The sequence below is a fragment of the Typopeltis vanoorti genome, chromosome 12 (genome assembly GCF_054136105.1).
Source record: "Typopeltis vanoorti isolate ZY-2024b chromosome 12, IOZ_Tvanoo_1.0, whole genome shotgun sequence".
NCBI classification, from domain to species: Eukaryota; Metazoa; Arthropoda; class Arachnida; order Uropygi; family Thelyphonidae; genus Typopeltis; species Typopeltis vanoorti.
Genome location: NC_143560.1, coordinates 1,404,427 through 1,427,122, shown reverse-complemented (window position 1 = coordinate 1,427,122; position 22,696 = coordinate 1,404,427). Strand labels below are relative to the sequence as shown.

The 22,696-nt window shown below is 37.1% G+C and overlaps 1 protein-coding gene across 2 annotated transcripts in view; it reads right to left on the bottom strand.

Annotated features, from left to right (window-relative positions):
• The window catches only part of Sec5 (exocyst complex component secretory 5), a 584,315-nt gene that overhangs the window by 73,221 nt on the left and 488,398 nt on the right, over positions 1 to 22,696 (bottom strand). For both annotated transcript variants that reach the window (XM_090401446.1, XM_090401447.1), the window contains exon 22: positions 22,138 to 22,193. In XM_090401446.1, the coding sequence (XP_090257572.1) occupies positions 22,138 to 22,193 (56 nt within the window). The remainder of the gene's footprint in view (positions 1 to 22,137; positions 22,194 to 22,696) is intronic.

Here is a 22,696-nt window from a genome sequence, read left to right as displayed (position 1 = left end):
AATCCTCAACATGCAGAAAAACAAAGATATCATCATTACCAAGGCTGATAAGGGAAATTCAACAGTTATCCTTAACTCTAAAGACTATCATGATAAGTTAAACGTATTACTATCAGACAACTCTACCTATAAGATCCTAGACAGAGACCCCCACCATAAAACAGCATAATGAAACAAACCAACTAATCAGAAATTGTAACATTTGGCCAGAAGAAGTGAAGAGAACACTAAAATCCTCACATCCCATCACACCCAGAGTATATGGAACACCTAAAATACATAAAAAGGATATACCTCTTAATCCAATCGTTGATCGAAGATCATCCCCAACTTACCTTTTGGCCAAGCATCTTGCAAACTTATTAAATAATAAAATAAGATCAACAGAATCCTATATCAAGAATAGTCAGCACTTTGTAAATAAACTCCAAGCTGTTAAGATTGCACCAACAAACATGCTAGCCAGTCTAGATGTATCCCTCTTCACCAATGTACCAGTAGAAGGGGTAATAAACATCATTCAAGACCTCTTTCCTCTAGACATCACACAGATGTTTAGACACTGCCTTCAGTCTAATTTCTTTAAGGTTAACAACACTCTTCTTCTTCTTCTGCAGCTTCTCCCACTTAAGTGGGGTCACTGTTGATGATGAGTCTCCTCCACATCCTCCTGTTTGGGCTGTCACCACATCCAAGTCCTTCATCCTCAAGTCCTCTTATACCAGCTCCCTCCATCTCTTCTTTGACCGCCCATGCTTCCTCCTTCCTTGCACATCCATCTGAATGACCCTTCTTCCCACATATTTGTCATCCCTCCTCATCACATGACCAAACCATCTCAATCTTGCCTCCTGTATCTTCGCTCCTAGGTTTGTAACTTTCACTGTTCCCCTCACATAGTCATTTCTCAGACGATCCTTTCTGGTCACACCACACATCCACCTAAGCATTCTCATCTCTGCTACTTCCATCCTGCTGATGTTATTTTTCCTCAGGGCCACAGTTTCTATAGCATACGTCATAGCTGGTCTCACTACTGTCCTATAGATTTTGCCTTTCAGATTGATAGGGGTGTTTAAGGGTCAAAGCTGTATAATTGAGAGGAGACCTCCACATAGCCTTTAAAGGAATGTGAAGAACCGACCAGGGCTTCTGACCTAATGTCCAATCCTCACCTTCTCGTGGTGCAACCTGTTGGGTATCTATTTGGATACTGAACGAACGAGGATGGGCTGGCAATTTGGGATTTAGCCGACCAAATTGTATTCTTATTGGTTAAACCAAAACAAAAAATGATGGTACAACATGACAAAATTTCATGCCGGCTGGGGCGTCGCCCGGTTAAACAAGGGCCCCCGTTGTTTTTGCCAGGGAACCAGGGCGAACAGCGAAAAGTCAGTTACTGGAACAAATCTGAAAACAAATCCCAACTCAACATCACCAGAGTTAAAGATCGGTACTATCAACGTAAGAATCCTGAATGGCAAAGAAATCGAGCTAGCTGAGGAATAAGATAATTACCAGATTGACATAATAGGGGTGACTGAGACAAAAAAGACCAAAACTGGTGAGATCTTTCTGAGCAATAAATACAAAATGGTATATTTAGGCAATGACAATTGAGCAAAAGAAGGAGTAGCCATAGTATTCAACACAAAATATGAGGCTTTCTTGAATGGCAGTCAGTCTCAAGTAGAGTAATGTGGTCAAATATGAGAACGGCGAACTGGACAATGAGACTTATTTGTGCCTATGGTCCCACAGAAGGTTCTAATAAGTTAGAAGTGGAGGAATTTTTTGAGGCGTTAGAAAAAGCAACTGACATGATGAAAAATGAAAGGTTGGTCCTTGTTGGGGATCTAAATAGCAGAGTAGGAAATGATTGTGAGACATACAAAAATATTTTGGGAAAATTTGGAGAAAAGAGCAAAGCTAATACCCATTGGATTTCGGCTCAGGACATGGACTGGTTATTACTAACACAAGGTTCCAAAATTAAAATGTGCACAAATTCACATGCACAGAAGAGGCAACGAATAAGAAAAGTCTCATTGACTATGCTATTGTTGATAGTGATGTTTTCTCCCTGGTGTTGGACACCAGAGTGTACAGAGGATTTGAAATTGGAAGTGATCGCTATTTAGTCTTGAGCAGGATAAAATTGAATTTCATATTGAAAAGAATAACACGTAAGAAAGTTTTAAAGCAAATATAAGTTGAGCAGCTCTCAGATGTGAACTGTAGACTAAATTACACTAAGATTATTGAAGAAAAAATTAGAGTTTGAGAACAAGAACCAAACCTTGGAGATTCGCTGGCAAGCCTTGAAGCAAACCCTGATTAATTCAGCCAGAGAGACATGTGGTGAGGTTGTCTGCAAGGATAGAAAAATCATAACTCCACGGTGGACACAGTTAGTTAAAGAGACAGTGAAGGAAAAGAAGAAAGCATATTAAAAGTTCCTGGCAAATAAGTCAGCTTTTTCTCTTAGAGAATACAGAGAAAAATGTATGAAAGCTAAACAAAGTGTAAAACTAGCTAAACAAAAGTCATGGGAGGACTTTGGCAAAAATACAGAAAATAAATATCAAGAAGGTGGCAAAATATTCTGGAGGTTGTTGAAGAAGCTTAGGAATGGAGGAAAGAGTGCTGAAAAAGGAATTAGAGATGATCAAGGTGACATGAAAATGGGAGAAAAAGATATCCTTGAAGTATGGATTAATTACTTTGAAAAACTGCTAAATGAAACAAGCAGTGATGACAGCACACTGGTAAAAAACACTGACCAGGAATGCAGTCAGGAATACATATCCATACTTGAAGTAGAAAAAGCCATTAAAGGCTTGAAATAGGGAAAGGCAGCAGGAGTAGATGATATTCAACCAGAAATGCTGACGTATGGTGGTATAAGAGTCTTACAGTAGCTGCACTGCATAGTTCAGAAAGCATGGACAGAGGGACGAATTCCCAATGATTGGAGCAGAGCACTCATAGTACCCATATATAAAAAGGGAAATAAAACTGAATGTGAGAATTACAGAGGTATTTCCCTACTGAGTGTTCCTGGCAAGTATACTTGAGAAATGGTTGAGAAGAATTGATGAAGAACAAGCTGGATTCAGGCCAAATAGAGGCTGTCAGGATCAGATCTTCACTTTACGACAAATAGTCGAGAAAAGCATGGGAATATAACAAAGATCTGTATTTAAGTTTTTCGATTTGGAAAAGGCATATGACAAGGTGCCAAGAGAGAAGCTATTCAATACACTGCAGTTATATGGTGTCAATGTGGCATTATATCAAGCAATACTTGATATAATGAAATACTCTCCCTTCCATTACTTTTCTCCATGTTTCCAGTTTAGTTCCCGCTTCTTCTCTTGAATCTGCACACAGCAAGATGTCATCTGCATACAACATTGTCCGAAGCACATCTTCTCTCACCTCCTCCGTCATCACCTCCATCACAATGTTAAACAGAAACATACTTAATGCTGACCCTTGATGCAAGCCAACTGTCAAGTTTCTGTCTGTTGGTTTGATGCAAGCCAATAGACAGAAACTTGAAAACTTTCTGTCTGTCCTAGACAGGACCGAACACTTGTCTTCACATTTCTGTACATTTCCTGCACCAACCTGACATATTTCTCCGGCACCTTCTTCTCCCTCAGACACCTCCAGACTTCTTGCCTTGGCACTCTATCGTATGCTTTCTCCAGATCAATAAATACCAGATGCAGCTCCCTTTGTTTCTCTCGATATTTTTCCATCATCTGTCGTAACCCAAAGATAGCATCTGTTGTTGATCTACCAGGCATGAAGCCAAATTGTTCCTTTGCAATCTCCACCTCCTTCCTCAATCTACCATCAAGAACTCTTTCTAGGATCTTCATTGTGTGGGACATCAACTTTATTCCTCTGTAATTTTTGCAGTTTTGTGCATTCCCTTTACCCTTGTAGATGGGGACAAGAGTACTCTCCCTCCATTCCTCGGGTATATTTTCCTGTTGACAAACTTTCACGAATTGGTCCCACAGCCAGCAGGTCAATTCCCTCTTCCCCCAGTGCCTTCCATGTCTCCACTGGAATCCTGTCGGGGCCCACCGATTTTCCATTCCTCATCCTCTTCATGGCCTCCGTCACTTCCACTCTACTGATGTTCAGCACCATCCCCCTCAGAAGGCTACCCATCTTCTCTGAGTCCTTGCATTTTCCTCATTCAAAACTCCCTCAAAGTATATTCTCCATCTGTTTCTTATGTCTGCATCCCTCCATAATACTCTTCCTTCAGCATTTTGATCTGCCTCACATGTAGGATGTCCTTTGCTGCTTTATTTCTACATTTCGCTAGTTGGTAAATTTTTCTCTGTCCTTCCTTTGTTTGTAATTGATCATACAGATCTTGATATGCCATGGCCTTTGCCTGTGCCACAACTCTCTTGGCTTCTTGCTTTCTCTCTCTGTACACCTCTCTGTTCTCTTCCACTCTTGACTCATCCCACTTCTGCTTTGCCTTCCTCTTAGCTGTCACTGCCACTTGTACATTATTATTCCACCACCAACCCTCCTTCTGCTCTCTAATCTTTCCAGATGTCTCACCAAGCACCTCGATTGCACAGCTCAGGATTACTTTTGAATTATGTTTCCACCAATCTCGTACACTTTCCAGTCCATCCGAAATCCTCTCTAACACCCTATCCCTAAAACGATTCCTCACACTCTCTTCTTTTAAGCGAAACCACTTAATTGTCTTCATCCCATGGCTTCCAGAGGTTCTTATCTTCGATCTTATTTTAAAGTCTGCGCACAGCAGTCGGTGTTGCTGTGCCACTTGATCTGTTGGAATTACTTTACAATTTGTCACAACCTTATGATGTTTTCTTCTAGTCAAAATGTAGTCAATTTGTGAACTGTTGTTACCACTCCTAAATGTTATCAAATGTTCTTCCCTCTTGTAGAAAAACGAGTTTACAATTGCCAGATCAAATGCTACTGCAAAGTCCACAACCCACTCTCCTTCCTGGTTCATCATTCCCACTCCGTGGCCACCAGGCACCCTTTCACGGTCTCTATTCTGTCTCCCTATGTGCCCGTTCAAGTCTCCTCTGGCAATCACCATCTCGTTTCCTTCCAGTTCCCTCATTTCTTCATCTAACACATTCCAGTATTCATTTTTCTCCTCTGCTGTACAGCCAACTTGCGGGGCATATACACATAATACGACCACCCGCTCTTCTCCAAGACCCAATTTCATTCGCATGATCCTGTCGTTCCTTCTAGCCACTTCCAGTACTTCGCCCTTCATTCTGCCACACACCACAATTCCTACACCATTTCTTCCCTCATTAACAACAAGGGTAAGGTCAAGGTTAACAACACTATATATACCAACAATTAGAAGGCCTAGCAATGGGAAGCCTGCTATCACCATCTTGTGCAGACCTTTTCATGGAAAAACTTGAAAAAGAAATTCGATCCACAATCTCCCCTAGACCATCTATATGGTGGAGATATGTAGATGATATTTTCCTTATATGGCAAGATAGCTTAGAAAATCATTTGTGAATAAAATCAACTCAATACATAACAAGATAAAATTCACTCTGGAAGTGGAAACCAAATGCGTTTTTTAGACATCTTGATAAAGAGACAATTGGATAGTGTCAAATTATCTATTTACAGAAAGCCTACAGACACTGGAAGTTATCTTCATTATACTTCAAACCATCACAGGACACACAAACTGAGCATTATCCACATGTTGAAAAATAGAGCCTGATAGTTTATATCAGAAGAGGAGGATACGAAGACTGAACTCTCACTAATAGCCAACACATTATCACAAAATGGATATCCTCTGAACATCTTCAAAAAAATCTATACTGAGACTACCTCAGACAAGAAGAATCAAGCTCCCAGCACATTTCTACTGTAGTGATCCCTTTCATCAGGTCAATTTCTTATCAAATAGCCAGAATACTAAGCGCCAACAACATCAGAGTGGTCTTCAAACCAACCACCAGCATCAGACAGATTTTAGGATCCCCAAAAGATAAGGTGCCATTCTACAAATATCCAGGAGTATATTATATTCTTTGCTCCTGTGGTCTTGCCTACATTGGCCAAACTTCACGGAGTTTAGAGATCAGACAAAAAGAATATGTTGGTGATGTAAACCACAACAGAAGTATTTCTTCTGGCTTAACACATCATTTCTGTACGTCTAACACACGATAGAGTGGCAAAACAGCTCCATGCCATATTTGGATGACGACTACAGACATTGTTTATTCAAAGAAACCACAACAGTGTTAATAACCGGTGGAAACCTCAACAGAAATCAGGGTACTATTCTGAACAGTTTGTGGAAAAACCTGATCCTCTCTCTAAATCCATCTGAACTACAGCTAGCCAGTAATCACATTACGAGTTTACAACAAACATGCATGCGTGATAATGAATAAGAACAATTAGTCCTCTCAGTCTCTGTCATGCGAACGTGTAACCTTAGCTACTAGATTGTTTACAATGTTTTTTTGTTCCTTTCAATTTGCATTTACTAGTTTTTATGCTTTTCCATCAATGCCTTGAAAAAGCTATACAGTTTGCTAGCGAAACTGATAGGCAAAGAATGTAAGATGTTTGTACGCATTACAATATGGTCAGTATCAAAACAATAAGTTTGTATGTTTAATTTTCAAACAACCAAATATGTTTAATTTAAACAGTAAATTTTTTTAATGATTTCTCTTCTTCGTCTTCCTCATTATCCCTTTCTTCCCCTACAACTCTTTCATTTTGTAAAATCAAGTCTTGATCAGTCAGTTCACGTTCTTCATGATCTGCTAATTCTTCTATATTGGTAATATTGATTTCTAAATCCAGTTTTCTTGCGATTTCAACTATTTCTTCATCAATTTGTTCTAACATACTATGCTCATTGTACTCTTTGAGTGTCTCCTGCGATAGTAACTTCTTCCAAATTCCTTCCTCGCATGCATTTATTCCGATACTTCCTTCCATGAAGTTCCAATGTTCTGGATACATTGTTTAATAACGTAATTTTTCCAAAACTCGCGTAATGTTATAGCATCGTTGTCCATTGCTGTTATTGCTTGAGAAAATGTAGTTTTCGGGTAATATGTCTTGAATGTAGCAATCGAACCTTGATCCATAGGCTGAATCACCACTGTTGTATTGGGCGGTAGATACATTACATTTATATTTTCATTCAAATCGCCGATGTGAAGAGGATGTCCTGGAGCATTGTCAAGCAGCAATAGAATTTTAGAAGGAATGTTTTTTCAAGACAGCAGGCATGTACTTCTGGAATAAAACAATTTAAGAACCAACCCTCGAATAAAATAATTGTCACCCAAGCGTTAGGATTACTTCTGTAGTACACCGGCAATTTATTCTTGTCAATGTTTTTCAAAGCTCTGGGGTTTTGTGTATGGTAAAGAAGAAATGGTTTTATTTAAAACCAGCAGCATTTCCTCCAAGAAGAAGCGTAATCCTATCTTTAAATGCCTTAAAACCAGGCACCGATGTAGCTTCTCTGTGAATGTAAGTTCGTTCTGGCATTCTTTTCCAGAACAGTCCGGTTTCATCTACGTTAAAAATCTACTCTAGCAAATATCCTTCATCTTTTATCATCTCTTTCAGATTTTTCTTGAAAATTTCAGCACTTTCAAAATCGGAACTAGCAGCTTCTCCCGTTTTTCGTATATTATGTAAGTTAAATCGGCTTTTGAATCAATAAAATCAACCTTTACTAGCTTTAAATGTATGCTAGCCAAATTTATCGTCTTGTTGTTTCCTTAAATTGTCAAATAGGCTGTGTGCTTTTGTTTGAATTGTAAACAAACTAAGAGGAATATTCTTGTTGATTTGATCATCTATCCATATCATTAAAAGCTTCTCCATTTCATGAATTGGCCCTTCTCTTTTTTTTGTTAAAAATGCACCTTTCATATTAACTGCCCCTTTAGCTGCCTCCATTATTCTCTATTTATCTTTTATGATTGTTGAAACAGTTGAATGCGATAGTTTTTCTTCTCGTGCTATTTCACCGACTTTCTTTCCTTTGTCATATGCTTTAATCACCTTCATTTAAACATCTAAACTTAGAGCTTTCCTCACCTTCTTTATGTTGGAATTTTCATCAGTAGTTTTACTTCTCTTACTGGACATGATAGGGTTACGACGAGATACAAAAATTGCAACGATAGAAAAATGAACACTTCGACTGCTGATTAGTAACTAACGTGTCAAAGGCTGTGATAAGTTAGAAGTGGATGAATCATAGCAGCGTCTATTGCTTATTGGTGATAGGCTTTGCTTGTCGACTAATGGCTATACCGCAATGCATATACAAAAGCAATGTGATATACTATATGTATGGATATGCTGGAGGCAAAGTTAAATTAGAGAATTTTTAATAATAATAATTACTGGCGACAAAGTTAAATTAGAGAATTTTTAATAATAATAATTTTGGCCATCATAAGTCGAGTCGTCGTAAGTCGAGGATTACCTGTATATAAGAAAATTTTACACTTGCATACAGAAATGGGTTGGCAGAGAAACTATACTTTGCAATGAACAGCATGGATTTGCTAAAGGAAGGTCATGTTTGAGCCACTTGCACATATTCTATAATAATGTTACCATTGAGTTAGACAAGGGGAATTGATACACCATGACACTTTTGGATTTTTCTAAGGCTTTTGACAGAATCCAGCATGGAAGATGGTTGCATAAGTTGGAGAATATGAGATTGGATTATAAAACTTTCACATGGAAAAGAGGTTGGTTGACTGATATATATCAAAGAGTGCTATATGGGGGAATGCGAGTCTGTAAGATTTAAGGTAACCAGTGGTGTACCAAAAGGATCAGTACCTGGTCCATTGCTATTCAATCTATACATTAATGACATTGGGAGGAATTTGACATGTGACACACAGATTTGATGATGTAAAGATAAGCAGGGTAATCAGGAATGCAGCTGATATGCAGTACTTGCAGAATGATTTGAATAGGCTGGAATTGTGGACATGTGAGAATAGCTATCAGTACAATCTTAAAGTCATGTAAATGCAAGTCATATATTTATTATGGGATTATGTTCGAAGCACCTGAAGTTCAAGGGCTATATAGCAAAGATTGCACATACAATTCAGAGCATAATTGCAATGCTGAAAGGAACCTTGACATATAAAGATAAGGAAGTCACTTTTCCTTTTTGCAAGGTCTTGATAAGACCTCGCTTGGACTATTGTGTGTAGCTCCTGGTTTACATGGTGATTGCGATATAGTAGACAGAGTGCAAAGGAAAGTGTCAAAAAAGATATTAGGATTCTGGATACCAATTACGAAAACATTGAGAATTTCAAGAATGCAGACACCAGCAAACAGGAATGATATGATTAAGCCTTACAAATTTCTGAAAGGATCATACAGAATTTCAGAAGATGAGTTTTTTTTATTCATGGAGGGCAGGAAAAAGATAAGAGAACATCCTTGCAAGTTGAGAATGAATGCCATCAAGAAGGGGATGAAAGCTAAATTTTCCTCTCTTCGAGTGGTGCATGATTTGAATGGACTGCCACTGGATGTTGTGTTGCATGCAAGTAGCGTGAATGAATTCAAGAATAGGTATGACAGTTTGTGTGGGTAATATGTGGCCTCCTTCAAATCCCTGATCCCGTGAAGGTCTCTCTTAATAATAATAATAATCATATTGGAGGCTTAATGGATTGTATACAGCACTCAGAAAGGATTAAAACAGAATTTAATACTTCCTATATATTTCTTCTCAGTAAATGAGACATCTTCAGGGATTACAAAAAAACTAAAGTAACATCAACAACAAATAACACACAATACTAAGCCCAACCACGTGGGTGACACTAAAGTCCTATCTAGGTGGAGCGCCCTCTAAGGGCAGTTGTAGGTGGCCTGGAATGTAAAGTGGGACCTCTGGTGATAAGTGTTTCCCAAATCTTAGGAAGCTTAATGCAACCATATTTGTTGAGATTTGGTTCATTCTTGAGAGCTGCTGCTGATTCTAAGAATAGTCTCTCTTTTTGGAATTTGCTGTGGTGGAGCATTCTGGTTTTTTTCCATGAGATCCTGTGGGTTATATACAAGACATGGTCAGCCAAGCCTGACTGACCATAGTTATATTTGTGGATGTATGACTCATGTTCCTTCAGGCAGATAGTGGCTGATCTGCCTGTCTGTCCAAAGTATGCCAGTTTACATGAACAGGGTACTTTATAGACTTCAGGCACTGAGAGAGAAGGGAACTGATCTTTTGTAGAGCGGATAAGGGTAGCAAGTTTGCAGTGGGGCTTAAATGCTGTTTGTAGGTTGTACTTTTTTAAAATTTTTTCGGATGTGCCACAGATGTAGGGTATGGTGATGGCATTTCTCAACTCTTTCTGAAGAGAAGACTGGATAATGGGGAAGGAACTGATTATTTTTTTAATAGTGTGATCATTGTAGCCATTCGAGAGAAAAGTGTTCTCTATGTGGTTGAGCTCAGTTGTAAGGGCGGTTCCACTGGAACAAAGATTGTGGGCTCTCTTGGTTAGTTTCAATAATGCCATATTGTTGAGCGGAGTGGTGGTGGGAGAGTTTGTGAATGTATCTGCCTGTGTGTGTGGGTTTTCTATATTTGTGAAGGTTTTGTGAAGGGTAGGTCATGCCTCAGTAACTTGCTCACGTATTATAACACAGTGACGGCTGAACTGGATAAGGGTAATGGGTTTACAGTGATTCTACTGACCTTGCTAAGGCCTTTGACAGGATACCACATGGAATTCTTATCAGTAAATTGCAGCATATGGGGATGGACATAGGGTTGGTGAGATGGATAGGAGGGTGGTTGACGGAGAGATATCAGAGAGTGGTTTACTCAGGAGTAGAGTCCACAAGACGGCCTGTGACTAGTGGTGTGTCACAAGGATCTGTTCTTGGACCACTGCTGTTTAATTTGTTCATTAATGATATAGGAAAGGATCTGAGAGGAACAGTTCATTTGTTTGAGGATGATGCGAAGTTGGGTAGGGCAATAGTGAATGCAGATGACGTCAAAATTTTGCAGGATGATTTGGATAGATTGGAGGTCTGGGCTAAGAAGAACGGATGTCAATTTAATGTGACAAAATGTAAGGTTATGCATTTTGGGGTGAAAATATTGGCGGCAGTTTACTGCATTGGTGGAACTGTGCTCCAGGAAATTGATGAGGCACGAGATTTAGGAGTGTTGGTGGATAAGGAATTGAAGTTTAGGGGGCACATTGCAAAAGTGGCCAAATCAGCTCATCAAATCACTTGGTTGCTGAAGAATACGTTGACAAGCAGAGACAAGCAGGTTATTGTTCCTCTGTATCGAGTCTTGATAAGACCCCATCTCGACTACTGTGCCCAGATTTGGTCACCTAGGTTTCTTCTTGATGAGGAGGAGGTGGAGAGGATCCAGAGGCGAGTGACCAAGATGATAGCAGGTCTGTGGAATGAACCGTATGAGAACAGGTTGAGGATTTGTGGGTGTTGCAAAAATTGGTTGATAGGTGGAGGAGGGGAGATATGATTGAGACATTCAAATTACTGAAGGGTTTCTATAAAATTAATTCAGAAGATATTTTTGAGAACAGGGCTGGTTGTGGGAGAACTAGGGGACATCCATGGAAACTGGTCAAAAGTGTGGTTAGTAAAGGTGTTAGAGCTGGGTTCTTTACTTTTAGAGTAGTGAATGAGTGGAATGCGCTCCCTGAGTCTGTGGTGGATGCTGTGACAGTCAATGAGTTTAAGGCGAGGTATGATAGATACTGTATGAACGTTGAATAGTTGTGATGAATATGATTTGGGCCTCCGTCGATGAGTCTAATGACTCCCTGGAGTTGCCCGTAATAATAGTAATAATAGTAATATACAGTGAAGGAAACTGTATTGTTGGGAAGGCGTGTAACTGAGGTGTCTAGGAAGGGTAAACAATTGTCAATTGTTCTTTTCCTTTTCCATTGTAAACTGGATTCTTGGATGTAGGCTGTTGAGGTGACTGAGGAAAGAGTCTAATGTGTCTGGGCCATGAGGCCAAATAGAGAACACATCATCTAAATATCTAAACCAGATAGAAAGTTAGAGAGGGGCTGAGTCTATGGCTCGTTTTTCAAATTCTTCCATATAAAAATTGGCAAGAGGGGGTGAGGGGGGGGGGGAAACCCATGGCAGTTCCCTCTATTTGCTTGTAGATTTTGTTCTTCCAAGAAAAATAACCAGAATTTATGGCAAAGGAAAAGAGATCTAAGATATCAGAAGGAAAAACGTTTTTTAAGAGTGTTAACGTATCAATTAAGGGAATAATGGTAAACAGTGAGGAGATGCTTATGGTTTTAAAATGGGTAGAGTTTTTTATATAGGATGTGGAGAGTCCAGTGAGGGGAGGGGGGGGATCAGACAGCTGGCCAGCTGTTTTGACAGATTGTAGCAAGGTGTGTTAGTGGCATCTACTATAGGTCTTAGTGGGGAATTAGGTTTATTATGGATTTTTGGTAAACCGTATATTCATTGGGGGAGGGGGAACAGAAAGGTTTGAGTTTTTTTGTGATTTCCGGGGGCCAGGAAGACACTTTTTTTAAGTAAATTTTTAAATTTTTTAACATGTTTTTGTGGGGTCATGTTCTAGCGGGGTGTAGGTAGAGCGGGCTCAGAGAATAATCCCCATTTTCCGATTTGTATTCCGTGGTATTAAGAACGACAGTGGTATTACCCTTATCTGCTCTGATGATGACAATACTTTTTTCTTTTCGTAATTTCATGAGAGCAGTGCGTTGGGCAGATCATAAATTATTTTTTGGAGGCGGAAACTAGGCGAGGATGTTGGCGACGTCAAGTCTGATGTTATTTGGTATCTCTGGCGCTAAGCGACAGATACCGCATTCGACATTGTACATCACATGAAACACCAGCACTTCTTTAGGAGTGGCTGCAAAATTGTAGCCGAGGCTTAGGGCACTGACGGCATCGTCGTTGAGCCTTTTGGACAATAAATTTACTACTGTCTGCAGCAGTTGAATTTGTGGTTGCGGTTTGGCTTTAACCAGGTTGTTAAATTACTTTATTTTTTGAAATTCTTTCTGTGCGGAAGCTTCCGAGATGCCAGATAAAATAGACCAAAGTTCAGGGTTAAGTAGAGCGGAGAGCAAACTGGACTCTCCACATCCTATATAAAAACTACCCATTTTAAAACCCTCATAGAAAATCATCATCATCATCATCATCAAATTCCTGCCATGTACCCTCAAGGGGTGTACAGGATATGACAGTACTACATGAAAAATTTACATCATTACTAACTTCCTATCTACAATTTTCCTCCAAATCAGTCTGTCACTTGTCAAGACTCCAACATTATCAGATCTTATATTTCTATCGTCTAAGGCACTTTGTACCGTATCAATCCACCTATATCTTGGTCTTCCTCTGGGTCGTTTTCCTGCCAACCTCGCAGAGAACACTTGTTTTGCTAATCTTTCCTCTCCCATTCTATTTAAGTGACCATACCATCTGAGATTAGCTCTGCTAACGCATTCCTGGATGCTGACAATGTCAAGTTCTTTCCTAATATCCTCATTTTTAATATGATATTGCCATTGATGCCATCTGTTCACGCCTCTAATCTTTCTCAGGACTCTCATATCTGCGGTCTCTAGTCTTTGGTCAAGTGTTTTACTTCTGACCCAGCTCTCAGATCCATAAGTTAAAATTGGTTTGAACACAGTCTTGTATACAGCTAATTTAGTGTTCCGACTAATTTCTTTCTTATTCCATATGAATTTATTCAATTGACTTCCCACCATACCAGCTTTGCTGATTCTGTTGTCTATTTCTATATTTAGTTTACCATCTTCAGTAAAAATTGTGCCTAAGTAGCTGAAATGTTTTACTTGTTCCACAGGTTCTCCATTCACAACACAGTTGACATTTTCAATGATTCTGCCTATTTTCATTGTCTTTGTCTTTTTATTGCTGACCTTCATACCATATCTATTACAACAGCTATTCAATTTAGTCAGAGAATCTTGCAGACTTGTAGCGGATTTATTTAGAAGTATAACATCATCTGCATAAAGCAAAGAGCTGACATTAACATCTCCAATTTTGATATCAGGTTTAATACCACATTCCTTCATAATGTGATCCATATAGATAATGAATAACAGAGGGGATAATGTACATCCTTGTCTCACACCAGATTTAACATTAAACCATCTTCCTGTACTTCCTTCAATTCTAACTGCTGACTCACAACTCAAATAAAGACTAAGTATTGCTTGATATAATGCCCCATTGACACCATATAACTGCAGCGTATTGAATAGCTTCTCTCTTGGCACCTTGTCATATGCCTTTTCCAAATCGACAAAACTTAAATACAGATCTTTGTTATATTCCCATGCTTTCTCGACTATTTGTCGTAAAGTGAAGATCTGATCCTGACAGCCTCTATTTGGCCTGAATTCAGCTTGTTCTTCACCAAGCTTTCCTTCCACAATTCTTCTCAACCGTTTCTCAAGTATACTTGCATAGATCTTGTCATAGAAAATCTAACTTTAAATAACACAGACATATTGGTAAGCTTTAACATCTCCTCATTGTTTACCAATAATCTCTTAATTGATACGTTCACACTCTTAAAAATCGTTTTTCTTTCTGACATCTTAGATCGCTTTTCCTTTGCCATCAATTCTGGTTATTTTTCTTGGAAGAACAAAATCTACAAGCAGATAGGGGGAACTGCCATGGGTTCCCTCCTCTCACCAATTTTTATATGGAAGAATTTGAAAAACGAGCCATAGACACAGCTCCTCTCAAACATTCTATATGGCTAAGATATGTAGATGATGTCTTCTCTATTTGGCCTCATGGCCGAGACACATTACACTCTTTTCTTAGTCACCTCAATAAATAGCCAAGATTTTAAAAAAGTACAACCTACACACAGCATTTAAGCCCCACCGCAAACTTGCTACCCTTATCCGCTCTACAAAAGATCAGCTCCCTCCTCTCTCAGTGCCTGGAGTCTATAAAGTACCCTGTTCATGTATACTGGCGTACTTTGGACAGACAGGCAGATCAGCCACAATCCGCCTGGAGGAACATAAGTCATACATCCGTAAACATAACTATGGTCAATCAGACTTGGCTGACCATGTCTTGTATACAACCCACAGGATATCATGGGAAAAAACCAGAATGCTCCACCACAGCAAATTCAAAAAAGAGAGACTATTCTTAGAATCAGCAGCAGGTCTCAAGAATCAACCAAATCTCAACAAATATGGGTGTATTAAGCTTTCTAAGATTTGGGAAACACTTATCACCAGAGGTCCCACTTTACATTCCAGGTCAGCTACAACCACCCTTAGAGGGCGCTCCACCTAGATAGGACTTTAGTGTCACCCACGTGGTTGGGCTTAGTATTGTGTGTTATTTGTTTTTGATGTTACATTAGTTTTTTTGTAATCCCTGAAGATGTCTCATTTACTGAGAGGAAATATATAGGAAGTATTAAATTCTGTTTTAATCCTTTCTGAGTGCTGTATACAATCCATTAAGCCTCCAATATGATGTCCTCACAGCACTTAAGCCTCTACGGATTCCAATAATAATAATCCTATCCCCAAGTGTCAGTATAAGTGTAAACAACCTTTATGACTATTCTATGTGTATATAGATGCTGTTGACTTCACATTAATTGCCATAATGCAAAAAATTTATGGGAAGGGTCACGACCTACTCTGCTTCAACCTTCCATGAGGTCTCACCAAGCAGCAAGATGTTCCACAACTATCTCTCAATTAGAGTATTTAATAACAGGATGTTATTAAATATTTTAGAAAACATACTGTTTTCTACATTTGTATGGTGTATACCAGGTCCCTTGCAGCTGCAAATTGTCCTACTTTGGCCAAACAGGCAGAACAACAAATATCAGGATTTCAGAACACCAAGACTACATCCGGTTCCACCAGTACAGCCGCTCTGGGCTGGCAGACCATGCCTTAGATACCCACCATAAAATTCGTTGGAAGAAGACAAAAATAATCCATCGCAGCAAGTTTAAATACGAAAGACTATTCAAAGAATCTTCAGCAGCTCTAAAAAACGTTCCTAACCTCAACAAATTTGGGTGCATGAAACTGCCCCAAATTTGGGAGACTTTCATTTTGAGAACTTCAGCCCAACTGCCAAGACTACCAAATTAGCCCGCAAGAGGGCACCATTAGGACTTTAGGAACAAAATTAGTTCTTATTTTCTTCCTCATTTGCTTTGTTAGTTCCTTAGTGCACATACCATATCTTTATGTTCCCGAAGATGGCAATGTGACATTGCCGAAATATAGAAGTGATTCATTAAAGTTATCTTTAATTAATTTACTTTATATGCGTTGTCAATTCCGTAAATTAATTACCAGTTATGTCTAACCAACGTATAAGTCTTACTACTAGAATTTGTATGGAAATTATATGATTTCTGCATTGAATTAATTTTGGTATCTCTTAGGTCTGAGTAGTAATGCTTCCCATAATTTTTTTGAATTATCGAATACTAAGGCAATCGATGGAAAGTTAACAGCCCCTATATACAAGCAAATAGTTGTGAACTTACTTCATGGTTATGCTTGGGTATAGGATTAAAACAAGAATATAATTTCTTGTCAAGTATATTAATTTTTTTTAATGTGGTTCTGACTCATGAGAGGTTGTAATCCTGTAGTACATTAGTACAATGAGTGAAAGTGAACTAAGGATTTTTTTATCCTATTTTTAATTAAATTTAGTGTTTTTTATTTATTTTTTACAGAGTCCAGAAACCCTGCTCCAGAGACAAAACATGGAACTTTTTCAAGCCACTTCAAACATCCAATAAGCAGGGCAGTGGTCTCACACCAGGTGATGAAATTCATCTCCCACCTAAAGACAATTACAAACATCCACGCCCATTGTGAGATTTGAACCTGTAAGTTTTAACTTCTGGTTCTATAAGATGGCTTATCAATAAAACAGAAGATCAATGACTAGACACCACAGATAAGAGTTCAAGACAAATTAGTAGAGCGAATCGATATGACATCGACAGTAAATTCATATTAAAAATGAAGATATTAGAAAGGAATCTGACATTGTTTGCATTTAACAATGTGTGAGCAAAGTTAGTTTGAGGGAAATTAAACAAAAATGGAAGAGAAAAGGAAAACAGGTGTTTAGCAGGACAGAGGGGAAAAAAAAGCTAAAGATGAAGATCAGGATTTCGACTGATGTGGTTATTAATGCCATGCAGCACCGAAATGCAAGATATGAAAATGTTAGTCCTTATAAAATTGTTGGTAGAATGCTAGTGATAATGTAAACTTGACATCATCTGCATGGAATTTTTTCAAGCCTCCATATAAACAGAACAATTCGCAACTATAACAATATCCTATACAACAATCTGAGAGTACACATCAGGAATTTGATGATATAGCCTAGAGAATAGCATAGAGAGCAGTAAGTCTTCTGGGCCTGATGATATCCTGTCTAATTATGCTCACCATTTGTACTCCAGAATCAACATCCATGCTATACCATATCTGTATATTTCATACTTGTTTAGTAACTCTCCTACTTCAGTTTTCTTCTAAAGTATGCAAAAAGTCATCACCAGTCATTCTGCCACTTTGGAGGCCATCAGCTAATTAGCAACCACCTATTATGGATTCCATTCACTCCTGATGACTCACATTAGCCAGCACTACCCAAGCTTGATTTTGAAAAGAAGTCATGGAAAGTTCTGGAAACAGTATTTTCAAATTTCAAAATGCGGCTCCATCTTATTTCTTGTGAAATTATATCACTTAACTTCTTAATTTTGATAATATTCAAATATGACCAGATTTCTCTTCTTGGGTTGATTTATACCTCTCGTCTTTCTTAACAGTGGATTTGACAGAGACCAAAGAGCACAAGCAGGAGTCATGATTTGGATTCATAACTCCCTTTCAAAACAGTTAAAACATTATAAATTAAGGAATGAAAGAATAATAGAAGCTAGAATAAAAATAGATAGAGGATATTTAACAATAATTGGTTTATAGAAGAAGGAAGAGAACAGGATAATATTGAATTTTATAATCAGCTACAAAATGTAGAAAGTTTTTTACCTTGGGTATATATTATGTTAAAGATACCAAGCAATTTTATAAGCTAGGTTTTTTTAAACCTTTTTCCCAAGTAAGCAAACAGACAAGTAAGTCAAGTTTGCAGCTGCACGTAGTGCAACACTAGGCAACTTGTGGTAAAGGTGGAGCAAGTTCTGATCACTTTCTTTAGAATTTTTCCCTAATGCAAAGCACATTTCCTTGCAGAAATGTATGATGCTATGCATTAAGGTAATGGTCACTACCCAATACCGGTTTTGATTTTTATTGAGGTCTCGTCAGTGGGAGCCAGACCTAAAAGATGCCAAGAGTGAAGTAATACAGAGTGTATAAATATTTTACCTAAACAAGTTGCCATAAGGTGCTTTGACCTCATTAAATAAAAATCTCAGGATGAGAGTAATATGTAGAAAGTTTTTTACTTTGGGTATATTTTAATATAATCTCATCTCATCTTCCTTATACCCTCTTTTACCTTGCAGTGTCGAGGGTCCATTGATCATCGGACCTCACTCCGTTTACAGGATAAGGTGGTCAGCCTTATGCCCCGGTGTATCCTATGGCCTGTAGTGTTGAGTTCTCAAGGCCAGTTTGCCTGCTTTGCGGGATGAAAAACCCCAGAATAAACTGGGGAAAAAACCCTGCTGTCCACGCCCAAGACTGGCTAACTTGGCTATGGCTGAGGAAGATCCTTCAGCTCCTCACATCATCGACAGGAATCGAACCTAGGACACTCCTTCCCCAGGCATATGGTTGCGAAGCGCATAGCCACTAGGCTAACCGCGCACTCTATTTTTATTTTAATATAATATGTTATAATAATATTATAATTTTAATATAATATATTATAATATACTCAAGGTAAAAAACTTTCTACATATTACTCTCATCCTGAGATTTTTATTTAATGAGGTCAAAGCACCTTATGGCAACTTGTTTAGGTAAAATATTTATAAGCTCTGTATTACTTCACCCTTGGCATGTTTTAGGTCTGGCTCCCACTGACGAGACCTCAATAAAAGTCAAAACCGGTATGGGTAGTGACCATTACCTTAATGCATAGCATCATACATTTCTGCAAGGAAATGTGTGATGCACATTTCCTTACAGAAATTTGCATCAGGGGAAAGTTCTAAGGAAAGTGATCAGTTCTTGCTCCACCTTTAATACGAGTTGAACTATGTGCAGCCGCAAACTTCACTTACTTGTCTGTTTGCTTACTTGGGAAAAAAACCTAGCTTATAAAATTGCTTGGAATCTTTAACAGCTACAAAATATTTATAATAAAATAAATAAAAATGATTATATAATTTTAGCAGTAGACTTAAATGCAAGATTTGGAAACACGAAAATTAATAATAAAATAGGAATATATGAATATTCCTATATTATTATCTAGAACATACTTTAAATAGGAATGGTAAAAAATTGATTGACTTTGTCGTTTATAATAACCTAAAAATAATGAATTATTTTTATAAACATAAAGACATACATAAATATACTTGGGTAGTAAAAGGATGGAAATCAATATTAGATTATTTTATCTAAAATGAAAAGACATCAAAGTTTTCGTTACATGTTAGGGTTCACAGAGGATATGAAATAAGAAGTGACCACTTCCTCGTTAAAATAAAATTAAGATTACCACCTAAATGGCTACAAGTAACAAGAACAGAAAGAAAATTTAAAACATTTGTTTATAAAACTAGACTATTAAATGACACAAATATACAATCGCTATATGAAGAAAGAATTGACCAATATCTAGATAAAATAAAACAAAATGAAGAAATAGAAATGGAATGGCTTAATATAAAAATGATACTAAATGCAGCAGCAAATGAAAGCTCAGGAAGGACCAAAAAATTCAATAAAAGGAAAAAACTCAAGATAATGCGATGATACAACCAAAGAAATAATCAAAATGAAAAAAGAAGCCTATTATAAATGGTTAAGGAGTAAAAGATTAGAAGATGAAATAAAATATAAAAGAATAAGAGCCATAGCTAAAAGAGAAGTCAGAAAAAGACAGAGAATCATGGAACAAATTCGTTTCTAATTTAGAACATGATTTATATAAAATAAGACCCAATGTATATAACATTTTGAAACACCTAAATGCAGATACTAAAGAAAACATAAAATTAAACACTGAATTGAAATTAGAAGAATATCTAAATTTCTACACAGAATTGAAATTAGAAGAATATCTAAATTTCTACACAGAATTGTGGATAGATAAATAAAGACAACTGGCAAACATTTAATGAAAATGAAATAACTAAAGAAGAATTAGAAATCAGCCTGAAAGAAACAAGAAATGGAAAATCACCTGGAGAAGATAAGCTAGGTTCAGAACTATATAAATATGCAGGAACAAGATTCAAAGAAAGACTCCTATTATTTTTAAATAAAATAATAGGAGTCTTTCTACAACTGGTAAACCCCCCCCCAATAGAATGGAAAAAAGCAATTGTGATTCCTATCTTTAAAAAAGGTAATAGAGATGACCCTAAAAACTACAGAGGTATCAGTATACTAAATTCCTGTTACAAAATATATAGCAGAATCTTAAATAACAAACTAATGAAATATTCCGAAAACTTTATTTTAGAAGTATAGAATGGATTTAGGAAAGGACGATCATGTATAGACCCGACCTTTTGCCTAAAATTAATAATAGAGAAAAGATAATACAATTTAGAAACACATATTGCTACTGACTTTCAAAAAGCATTTGACAAAGTTAAAAGAAACATTTTATTTAACATATTAAAAGAAAGACAAATACCAAATAATATCCTAAACGCTATCATAAGTATATATGAAAATAATCAAGTACAAAAATAAGATTAAATCATGAGCTATCATATACGAGACAGATAAGCCAAGGTGTCCGACAGGGATGCCCCCTCTCAGCAACTCTCTTTAATATTTACCTAAATGAAATAATAATAAAATGGAATAAAAATTTCCATGAAGGTATTAAACTTTCTCCTACTGTGAACCTAAACCCTCTCCTTTTTGCTGACGACCAAATAATAATTACAAATTCTGAAGATAAACTACAGAAAGCTATTTTAGATCTAAATGAGATAGCTAAAGATTATGGTATGATAATATCAACAGAAAAATCAAAAACTATGGCCTTTGAAGGACAAGATCCAGTAAGAACTATAATAGTAATAGATAATAAGATCTTAGAACAGGTGAATTCATTTAACTACCTAGGATGTATGATCACATATGAAAATGAAAAAGATATAAACCTAAAAATTGCAAAATATTAAAAAATAACAGGTGTAATTAACTCGATATTTAAACCAAACCTAGTTCAAAAACACACCAGGCTAAAAATATACAATACATTAGCCCTACCAGTCTTATTGTATGGAAGTGAAATCTGGACAATAAAACAAAGAGACAAACGAAGATTAATAACAGCAGAAATGAAGTTTATGAGAAAAACTGCAATGTATATTCTATTTGATCACAAAAGAAATGAAGAAATTATTTTAAAGAATTAAACCAAGAATCAGTAATAGAAAAAAATTAAAAAATATAAACATAAATGGATGGAACACGTTCAAAGAATGAAAACAGAAAGATTATCAAAACAAGCCTTAAAGTACAAGCCATTAGGTAAAAGAAAACCCAGGACGTCCTCTTAAAAGATTCAACAATGACTTCTAAGGCCGGAACAGGCCACGCTAGGCCTAAATCCTTGATATGCATGATGATGATGATGTCTTTCTTATCACAAATAAAGCTGACCTATAAAGCTGTTGACACTGTAAATCCCACATACACACAACCTTAGAAAAAATGTATAACAAGTGCTATGGCATTCAGAATGGATCTCAATGATGAAATTTGACTTCATTGAGTTCACCTCTAAAACATATAACAGCAAACTTACCTCAGCATGAACTTCTATGATGTTCATTATGGTTTCCTTAATATAAGTACTCACACCTGCAAAAGAATAAATTTACTTTCATAAGTAAGGTAATTTGAAAAGAACAAATGTCTCTTTTGAAGAAATAAACTAATGTGCTTAATTCAACCAATAATGTTTTCTACACAGTAATGAATTAGTTGGAAAAAATTGCTTCACATGCCATGTTTACAAGTACATGACATTCTTCCTTCTTTCCTCATGCACACTAAGCATTATAGTGTTAAACTTCCATATATCAATTTAAGAAAGAAAAATGAATACATGTGAAGTTTTATCTTTAAAATTTCAGATTTATTTCTTTATTCTATGACGTTAACTACAGTAAATGGTATCTATACTATTATATCCTGAAGTTATAAATCAATAATGGCACTGTGTTGACATTTAAATATTTTCTGAAACATTAATGTCATTAGTGAGTGCAGCTGACAAAGAAAAATGAAAAGTTGATCTTTGTTGGGGATCTAAACAGCAGAGTACAAAATGAATTCCAGACATACAGGAATGTTTTGAAAAA